This window comes from Ursus maritimus, unplaced genomic scaffold (assembly GCF_017311325.1).
Source record: "Ursus maritimus isolate PB19 unplaced genomic scaffold, ASM1731132v1 scaffold_15, whole genome shotgun sequence".
In the NCBI taxonomy this organism is placed as follows: Eukaryota; Metazoa; Chordata; class Mammalia; order Carnivora; family Ursidae; genus Ursus; species Ursus maritimus.
In genome coordinates this window covers 961650-972191 of record NW_024423897.1, presented here as the reverse complement: position 1 = coordinate 972191, position 10542 = coordinate 961650, and the positions used below count along the sequence as shown (strand labels likewise).

Here is a 10542-nt window from a genome sequence, read left to right as displayed (position 1 = left end):
TCCAGTGGGATCCCTGGGTTGTGGGGGAACCTGTCTTTTGGAGACCACCTCATAAAGTGATCCAATGGAGGCCCCCACATTTCAGAACCTATGGGTTTTTTTTTCTCTTGAGTGGGTCCATTTTCTCTGTTTTTTATTTCCGGTGGTTGGGGGAGGTGTCTTTTTTTTTTTTTTAATTTTATTTATTTGAGAGAGAGAGACAGACAGAGAGAGCAACAGAGACAGCGAGAGAGAGAGCACGAGCTGGGAGGAAAGGGAGAAGCAGGTTCTCGGCTGAGCAGGGAGCCTGATGGGGGGGCTCGATCCCAGGACCCTGGGATCATGACCTGAGCTGAAAACGAGAGTCTGACACTTAACTGACAGCCACCCAGCTGCTCCCCACTCTGGTTTTAACCATCACTAGCTTGAAAAGTTGTCCATCTCTCATCAACTCTTTTGAACTTCTAAGATCTTTACCATCATTTGAGTGGGGCTTCAAGAAGGAGGAAGTGGAGGTAAAGGTTGAGGAGGAAGCCCCCTCCCCCACCCCTCACAGTGTGCCCTCTTCCCACCCTTGGACGAGTCCCTTCCTCAGAGACTCCGCCCTGTGTGTTCTCATCAGCCACTGCACGTAACACACCACCCCAAGACTTACCTGCCGACAGCAACAGTCATTTATTACGATTGGGAATCTGCCCTGTGGGAGGGGCTCAGCGCCGCCGGCTCCTTCGGAGCAAGGTCCATTTGGGGATGGTTTATGCCCGTGGCTTACTCACGTGGGTGCATGTTGGCTGTTCACTGGGAGCTCAGCTGGGCTGTTGGCCAGGGACTTTGGTTCTTCTCCACATGAGTCTCTTCAAGAGGCTGCTGGGGCTTTCTTAGAGCATGGCTGCTGAGTTCCAAGAGACTGGAAGGGAAAACTGCCAGTATCTTGGGGCCAAGGCCTGGAACCTGGCACAGCATCTCTGGCACCATATTCTGTCAATCGGTCAGGGGGCCTGCCCAGATGTCTTAATTATATAACCAGTGGGATTTTTAATTTATGGAGGTGACTGTGTAATGACATGGAAAGACTAAGGCCATTGGAAGAAGATTTTTATCACAATTTTCTAGAGAAGGGGGCTTGCCATGCCATGCAAGGCCACATGGGGAAGCATTCCGTCAGGAGGCAGAAGGAGAAAGGAAAAAGCATGCCCCAGAGCCTTCATGCGTACTGCGTTCTGTGGAAGGAAGCTGCAGGCCAGGCAGAGGAGCAAGCTTAGGATTGAATAGTGGGAATAATTTAGGTGGGATGAAGGGGTCGTCCTTAGTTGTCCAGTGCTTGACCCTGGGGTGACTCAGGGCAGGGACAATATTGACTTGATGTATGAGTTAGACAAAGGAGGGAGTTGGGGTGTGGGCTCTAGATTGGTTGGTTCATATAGGAGAGGAGTTTTTGCAGGCAGTGTAGGAAGGAGCTCACCTGGGCAAGGCTGGTGAGGCTCTGAAGATGTTAAAACCTCATAAATAGAGAAAATAAAAACATGATGAATGTACCAGATTCAGGGGAGGGGGGATGGCAGACATAGGCCTCATCTCTTGCTGGGAGCAGAGTCAAAAGGTTGGCAGCCCTCTTTATCTGCCACACTGCCTAAAGTAGCGCCCTCCTCACGCTCCCACAGCAGCCTCATTCTCTCCCTGCATAGCACAGAGCACAGCAAGCAGCTAGACTTGTTTACCTGTTAGGGTCTGTCTCATTCACTAAGCCATGAGCTGGGTGAAGGCAGTCCCTTGGCCCTTTTGCTCGCAATTACTCCCCCAGTGCTGGGAACAAGGTCTGGCACATAGGGGACTGTGGACATCCATAAATATTTATTAAAAGAATGAATGAATGAATGAACGAATGAATGAATGAATGAATGAATGAATGAATCAGGGTACCCAGCACATGGTAGGTGCTCAGGAAATGTCAGCAGACATTTAAAATTACTAACCCTCCTGATTCCCTGTTTACCCCAGCAGTGAGGGAAAACGGGGTGCACTTGTGGCCATGCAAAGCATGAGGGGTGAAATGGGGCATGGTAAGAAATGGTAGAAGTGACGCTGGGGAGGGAGGCGGCAGACAGGCACGATGGTCTGTGGAAGCCCTTTTATAGAGTTTGGACTCAGGAGATGGGGAGCCATCAAAGGGCTCGGAACAGGGGCGGGAGGTCATCAGAGGGGTTGAGGTAGGATCACTTGGGCTGAGCGAACTGGATTAGAGACTGAAGGGAGGGAGGCCTGGAGGAGGGCTGAGCCAGGTGATGGGGGAAGGTGGCCGTGAGTGTGGCCACTGTGGGATGGAGAGAAATGCAGGGGTCACGATAGATTGGATGTGGGGCATTCCAGAAAAGGGGAATCAAGGGTGACCTCGGCAAATGGGTGCATCCCTGAGGTGGGAACTTGGAAGGAGGGGAGGGAGGCGTGAGGGAGAAGACTTCTGGGTGCTGATGCTGTTTCATTGTCAAGGTTCAGCTCTGGAAGCCCTTCTTGCTCTGCTGTCTCTTTCTCTCCCCCTTGGAGAATCCCGTCTTTTGGAATCAGCCATAGATTGGGGTCATTTTCTCTTGAGTTCTTCCCAAACTGATTTGACCAAGGAACCCCCCTGCTGTGGGACATCTTACAGGGCCAAGGTTCTATGGAGCACACTTTGGGAAAGGCTGCAAAGGCCGCTATGAAATGCATCGGCAAGCAGGACAAAGGACCCTGCCCACCCGTGGAGCCTCTGGCTTGTCCTGGATAAGTCACAGTCCCTCTTCAGGCACCTGATTTTGAAGGATGCTATTAGTTTAGACATTTCAGATAGGCGGGGCAGGGTAGTGGTTGCAGGAAGGAATTCTGGAGCCCAAACTCCTGTGTTCAGAGCAGGGTCTTGTCATCGATTCCCCCTGTGGCCTCAGGAATGCCCCTTCTTCTCTCAGCCACCTTGTACTTGTGGGATATCAAGATTACACATGTAATGTGCTTAGAGCAGCCCCTGCTACACAGGACACTGAATTCTGGAGTCAAGTTCAGGGTCATTCTCAGGCTGGAATTTCAGACCAGTCTCAGTAACACTGCCCACCCCTCTGGGTTCCCCCTTACTGTGGAACATCTGGAAAAGGGCGGTGGGTGACAGGGGCCCTGAAAGCTGGAGAACTGTGAGTGGGAGTGGGGGGCGGGCCTGGCTCAGACCCCGACAGATGGGGGTCCGCCAAAGGGAGGGAGGCCTGGGGACAGTTGCCCCTTCCCTGACCCCTCTTCCCCCAGGTCCTTCCAGACGTGATGGCGTTGCCGTGGCTGTCGTGCCTCCTGCTTTTTACCCTCACGGTGTCTGGTGGGTGCCTCCCCTCCCCCACCAGAGTAGCGCTAGCCTGGAGATCCTTGGCAGGACCTCCGGGAGAGAGGGACACTGCCTCATCAGCAAACTCCCATGTCCTATGACCCCGCCCCCTGCACGGTGGCCCTGGGGAGGCCTAGGGGCGAATCCAGGCCAGGCGGGTGAGCGGGCCGAAGGCTGGGACTGGGGTGGGCTCCCACGGGAGGCAGCTGGGAGTCAGGTTTGCAGGGGCATCCAGGTGTTCCAAGTGTCCTCTGTTTCTACAGCGGCAGCCAACGTGGCCCCAACTTTCTTGGCAAACATGTCGAGAGTGAATTTGCCCGAGGACCTACCCGTGGGTGAGTCACCAACCCTGTGCACAGGCTGTGTCAAGTCCTTACCCACAGAGTCCCAGGGGCTCCCTTATGGGCTCGTTTCCCATTCTGCAGCTCTGGGGCTCATCATGGGGCAAAGGTGGCCTGAAGGGAGTCTGTTCTAGAAGCTTGTTTTTCCCTCTTCGGCTTGTGTGTCAGGGCTCTCACACAACTGCAAGTAACCAAGACACCCCACGAGAACATTCTTCCTGTTTCCCATCTCCTGCTGGTGTTTCTGATGCCCCAAAGAGAGTGGGTCCATGTGGGACCATTCTTTCTCTTCCACCTCTTGCACTTGCTAACCTCCCTGCACCCTCTGCCTTTCTCCCCCCTAAACAGGGAGCAGGTTTCAGGCTCAAAGCCTTTCACACACTCCTTGCCAGATGTTAATAACTGTGCTTTACTTTCATTGCCTTTGTCCATAGAGCTAACTTTCTATCTATGGCAAGTGAAATGGATTTTGATTTACAGCTACGATCTAAAGCTTACTTTTATTTTATTTTATTTTTAAAAAAGATCTTTTTTATTTATTTGAGAGAGAGAGAGAACACAAGTGGGGAAAGGGGCAGAGGGAGAGGGAGAGAATCTCAAGTAGACTTTGTGCTGAGCAGGGAGCCCGAAGTGGGGCTTGATCCCACGACCCTGAGATCATGACCTGAGCTGAAACCAAGAGTCGGACGCTTAACTGACTGAACCACCTAGGCACCCCTAAACCTTACTTTTAAAATAAATGTATTTATGTGAAATGATAAGTCGATTAAAAGAAGGATCATAAATAATGAGACACTGAATATGGTAAAGATGGAGGCAGCGTACAAGAGGGAATGACATCTGGGAAGCATCATTTTGGGAGAAGCCATAGGGACTGAATACCTAATTCCCATCAGGCAGGATATGGTTGGGGAAGCAGAAACAGAAGACGACTCTGTTCATTGGGATACAGGCTCAGCTGTGCGTTACGGGACCTCAGATAACAGAGGCGTAAACAAGGTCAAGGCTGACAATTCTCTCATGTAGCCATCTACAGCAACACGTCCAGGGCTGTCTGGGGCTCTGTTCCATCAGGCTGTTCCCTGCTTTATGCTTCTGGTGGCAGGCACCCTCCTTCCATCTTTAGGCTTGGCCTTCCCTAGGGTGTGGTCCTCATCCACACGGTCCAAGATGGCTCATGCCACGCCTGATTCCAGCCAGCCTGGAAGGAAGGGGCTTTGCAGGCTCAGCCCTTTCTCGTAAGGATAGGCTCCAGATTTTACACACTGTTCGTTCTGCTCACATCTCATTGGTCAGAACTTAGCCACATATCCACACCTAGCTGCAAGGGAACCTGGGAAACGAGGTCTTTATTTTGGTTGGCCATGTGCCCAGCTCAAAATCCGGGGTTCTCTTGCTTTGAGAGAAAGGAAGGGTGTGAATATTGGGTGACAAGCCACAGTCTTTGTCGTAGCATCAGAATTGGGATTTCAGGTATGTAAAGCTACCAGATGACACAAGAGACTGCATCAAAGAAGGTGAAACCCAGAGTCAGCCCTGGGATTCAGAAGCCAGAGTACAGGAGGGGAGGGTGGCCCTGGGATTCAGAAGCCAGAGTACAGGAGGGGAGGGTGGCCCTGGGATTCAGTAGCCAGAGTACAGGAGGAGAGGGTGGCCCTGGGATTCAGAAGCCAGAGTACAGGAGGGGAGGTTGGCCCTGGGATTCAGAAGCCAGAGTACAGGAGGGGAAGATGGCCCTGGGATTCAGAAGCCAGAGTACAGGAGGGGAAGATGGCCCTGGGATTCAGAAGCCAGAGTACAGGAGGGGAAGATGGCCCTGGGATTCAGAAGCCAGAGTACAGGAGGGGAAGATGGCCCTGGGATTCAGAAGCCAGAGTACAGGAGGGGAAGATGGCCCTGGGATTCAGAAGCCAGAGTACAGGAGGGGAAGATGGCCCTGGGATTCAGAAGCCAGAGTACAGGAGGGGAAGATGGCCCTGGGATTCAGAAGCCAGAGTACAGGAGGGGAAGATGGCCCTGGGATTCAGAAGCCAGAGTACAGGAGGGGAGGGTGGCCCTGGGATTCAGAAGCCAGAGTACAGGAGGAGGGGGTGGCCCTGGGATTCAGAAGCCAGAGTACAGGAGGGGAAGATGGCCCTGGGATTCAGAAGCCAGAGTACAGGAGGAGAGAGTGGCCCTGGGATTCAGAAGCCAGAGTACAGGAGGAGAGGGTGGGGCTGGGGTTCAGAAGCTCAGAAGCCAGAGTACAGGAGGAGAGAGTGGCCCTGGGATTCAGAAGCCAGAGTACAGGAGGAGAGAGTGGCCCTGGGATTCAGAAGCCAGAGTACAGGAGGAGAGAGTGGCCCTGGGATTCAGAAGCCAGAGTACAGGAGGAGAGAGTGGCCCTGGGATTCAGAAGCCAGAGTACAGGAGGAGAGGGTGGCCCTGGGATTCAGAAGCCAGAGTACAGGAGGGGAGGGTGGTCCTGGGATTCAGAAGCCAGAGTACAGGAGGGGAGGATGGCCCTGGGATTCAGAAGCCAGAGTACAGGAGGGGAGGGTGGCCCTGGGATTCAGAAGCCAGAGTACAGGAGGGGAGGGTGGCCCTGGGATTCAGAAGCCAGAGTACAGGAGGGGAGGGTGGTCCTGGGATTCAGAAGCCAGAGTACAGGAGGGGAGGGTGGTCCTGGGATTCAGAAGCCAGAGTACAGGAGGGGAGGGTGGTCCTGGGATTCAGAAGCCAGAGTACAGGAGGGGAGGGTGGTCCTGGGATTCAGAAGCCAGAGTACAGGAGGGGAGGGTGGTCCTGGGATTCAGAAGCCAGAGTACAGGAGGGGAGGGTGGTCCTGGGATTCAGAAGCCAGAGTACAGGAGGGGAGGGTGGTCCTGGGATTCAGAAGCCAGAGTACAGGAGGGGAGGGTGGTCCTGGGATTCAGAAGCCAGAGTACAGGAGGGGAGGGTGGTCCTGGGATTCAGAAGCCAGAGTACAGGAGGGGAGGGTGGTCCTGGGATTCAGAAGCCAGAGTACAGGAGGGGAGGGTGGTCCTGGGATTCAGAAGCCAGAGTACAGGAGGGGAGGGTGGTCCTGGGATTCAGAAGCCAGAGTACAGGAGGGGAGGGTGGTCCTGGGATTCAGAAGCCAGAGTACAGGAGGGGAGGGTGGTCCTGGGATTCAGAAGCCAGAGTACAGGAGGGGAGGGTGGCCCTGGGATTCAGAAGCCAGAGTACAGGAGGGGAGGGTGGCCCTGGGATTCAGAAGCCAGAGTACAGGAGGAGAGGGTGGCCCTGGGATTCAGAAGCCAGAGTACAGGAGGGGAGGGTGGCCCTGGGATTCAGAAGCCAGAGTACAGGAGGAGAGGGTGGCCCTGGGATTCAGAAGCCAGAGTACAGGAGGGGAGGATGGCCCTGGGATTCAGAAGCCAGAGTACAGAAGGAGAGGATGGGGGAAGGCTTTGCAGGCACGAAGGCCACATGCATTTGAGTGTGGTTGCCAGGATAGCAAAATTTATTTAGGGTTATATTAGTAAAGAGTTAATACCCAGGATGAGGGAGGTGATAGTCTCATTATACTCTGAGATGGCACAATCTCCCCTGGAAGATTGAGCTGAGGTCAAACTATTTGAGATCTATAAATGTTCTTTGTCCAAAAGAGAAGTAATGTATATATGTGAACAATATTGACATATATTTTCACAGCTGTTTGGTCATAGATAAAACACATACACAAATGTCAAACAAATGTTGCAAATATTATAACCCAAATGCTCTCAAGAGCTCCATGGTCCGGGTGAGCCTTTAATACCTAAATAAAACAGTTGGAATTCTCATCCTAATTTCGGAGGCTCTTGCTGTGCGTGCTCTTTTGGAGGTTGAGGCTTACCTCTCGTTCCTTCCTGCTGCTCCCTGGCCAGTCCCTGGTCCCCTCCAGCCAGCTCCAGGCCCTCGTGAAGACGTGGGGAGAAGGGAGGAGACGGCAGCATGAGTCAGGAAGCCACACTCTCGGTTGTCACTGGAGTGTCCTCTCCAGGCCTGGCCAGGTCACCGGGCCCCTGCACGTGTCCTCACCTCCCCAGCCCTGGGGCTCCGGCACGCTTGGCCCTCTGCAACCCCCCTGGAAACAGAAAACGAATAACTTCAGTGTTGAGAGCAGCGTGCCTCCGTCCCTGAGCCAGACCAAATGAGGGTCTTCTTTGATAACCACATGGCTCCTCTCTGCGCTTTCTTAAACCAAAGGGCGATCTCCTTCTTCCTGAGATAAATTCTATGGCTCTCCTAACATGGGAAAGGATTTTCAGTCAGATTTTTAAAAATTTTATTTATTTATTTGACAGACAGAGAGACAGCGAGAGAGGGAACACAAGCAGGGGGAGTGGGAGAGGGAGAAGCAGGCTTCTTGCTGAGCAGGGAGACCGATGCGGGGCTGGATCCCAGGACCCTGAGACCATGACCTGAGCCAAAGGCAGACGCTTCACCGACTGAGCCACCCAGGTGCCCCAGTCAGATTTTTTAAAAACTATGTCATTTAGACTTTCTGTTTTGAAGTAAAATATATGTGCAGAAAAGTGCATCGAATCCCATGTAACTACCACTGGATCAGGAACTAGGATGTTGCCAACACCCCCAGGTCCCCCTCTCTCGTCCCTTAGGTCACTCACTCCCTGTCCTTTCTCCCCTACACAAGACCTCTTTTCCTGACACTAACACTGTACAATAGTTCTGCTTTACCAGGCAGACTTTTTAAAAATATAGAATTATGGTGTTTTAAAAATCAATTTTAGTTTAGTGACAAACATATAGAATTCTTAATATACAGAGACCTAATAGATGTCTTTTATTTTTGTAGATTTATTGATTTGTTACATTTAACTTCTTTTTTGGGGCCACTTTTTAAAAGAAGATTTTATTTATTTGTTTATTTGTTTGTTTGTTTGTTTGTTTGTTTAGAGAGAGTGTGAGCGGGGAGAGGGGCAGAGGGAGAGAGAGAATCCATGCCCAGATTCCACACCAAGCACAGAGCCTGACATGGGGCTCGATCCCACAACCTCAAGATTGAAACCCCAAGAGCACAATCTGAGCCGAAATCAAGAGTTGGAGGCTCAATTGACTGAGCCATCCAGATGCCCCTTCAGGTCAACTTTTAAAGAGCATTTCCTCCCTGATACATCTTTCTATGCCCCTAGTCAAATACATATGCATACGGCTTAAGCCCATCCACTCACCTCCCATATTTTCTTTTCCTTTGTGGGCCCCTGACTCTATATTAAAATTATATATATATATTTTTTTTAAGATTTTATTTATTTATTTGACAGAGAGAGAGACAGCCAGCGAGAGAGGGAACACAAGCAGGGGGAGTGGGAGAGGAAGAAGCAGGCTCCCAGCAGAGGAGCCTGACGTGGGGCTCGATCCCAGGACTCTGGGATCATGCCCTGAGCCGAAGGCAGACGCTTAACTGCTGTGCCACCCAGGCGCCCCTAAAATTATATTTTATGACAGCAGTGAAACATTCCTGTGGGTCTCCTAAAAGTCTCATGGCCCTGGGCACCACACCTCATGGGCAGAACAGATGAAGCCTTTGGGTCCCCACAGCTGGGACTTACAGGGAAGCACATTTTGGTGAAATGGAGACAGCCCTTGCCAAGGGGCAGCTGTCCGACAGTGGAAGGGAGTGGCTAGGAAAGTAAGTGTCGTGTTGGCGGTGGCTGAGCAGAGGCTGGATGTGATAAAGGAGGTGAGGTCTTGGAGAGGGGTTGGATGGATCTGTAGAAAGTCTCTTTCAGACTGGAGAGTCGATGGCCTTGGGATCATCCAGTCCGCCGGTATCTCTAAGCCCCTGCTCTGCCCAGGGACAAGCCCGCTGGGGGTGCAGTGAAAGAGCGGGTGCTCCTGGCCAGCAGCAGACACTCACTGGAGCAGATGGTGTTTCTGGCAGTCTCTGGGCAAGCTCTCTGGGTGAAGGGAGGGCTTCGGGGAGGCCCAGGCACCTCCAGAGAGACTTTAGCCATCTCCCATCCTAGCTGCTGCAGCTAGATACTTCTGCTGCAGCCCTCTTTGGACTTGTTTCAAGGAATTCCAGGTAGGGAATTCCAGGGCCAGGAGAAAGGGAGATGCCTGGATCGCAGCCCTCCCCACCGTGTCCAGTGCAGATGAGGTCTTCCCCTAGGGGAAATCAGCATGCTGTTATGAAAGCCACCGAGCGGGTGCTGTAACAAAGCCAAACTTGACATTTATGGCCACGGAGGCCAGAGCCCTGGGGGCTGGGAGGTCCCCGATTTCTGCACACATAGAAGACAGGCTCCCCTAGCCCAGCTCAGCCAGGCTGGCGCTGAAGGAGGTGGCCGTGGACCGTGGGCATTCCCTGTCCCACCTCCAGGTGCCGAGGCCTTCTGGTTGGCAGCTCAGGACCGGGACAACGACCCACTGACCTATGGGATTAGTGGCCAATTTGCCTACTTCTTCAATGTCATCCCAACCACGGGGGAAGTGAAGCTGGCCAGCCCTCTGGACTACGAGGTAAAGGGCAGCAGCCTGGGAAGGCCCCGGCAGGGGGGTGGGGAGGTGGGGGCCCTGCCTGTGCTCCCACCCCGAGCAGGGGCTCACCTCGGGCCTCTTCTATCTGCCCCGCAGACGCTCTACTTGTTCACCATCACCATCTCCGTGAATGACAGTCACAACAACCCAGTGAGTTGGAAGGGGGGAGGGGAGGGGAGGGTGGCCCTGGGATCAGAGAGCAGGAGACTAGGGGCCCTTCCTGACTATGTCCTCTACCTCAAGCAAGCAGAGAGAGCCCTCGCTAACAAAAACTGAATGTAATGTTTATTTTCATCCCAATTATACTTGTCCATTTTGGGTCACACAATATTACCAAGATTTTAACATTATTATTAATTTACTTTAATTATA

General features: G+C 52.6%; 1 protein-coding gene across 1 annotated transcript in view; it reads left to right on the top strand.

Moving 5' to 3' along the window:
• The first annotated feature begins 3172 nt into the window (after positions 1 to 3172).
• The window catches only part of CDHR2 (cadherin related family member 2), a 27853-nt gene continuing 20483 nt past the window's right edge, over positions 3173 to 10542 (top strand). The window contains exons 1-4 of the mRNA XM_008692341.2: positions 3173 to 3313; positions 3583 to 3654; positions 10013 to 10152; positions 10267 to 10306. Of these exons, the coding sequence (XP_008690563.2) occupies positions 3262 to 3313; positions 3583 to 3654; positions 10013 to 10152; positions 10267 to 10306 (304 nt within the window). The 5' untranslated portion in view covers positions 3173 to 3261. The remainder of the gene's footprint in view (positions 3314 to 3582; positions 3655 to 10012; positions 10153 to 10266; positions 10307 to 10542) is intronic.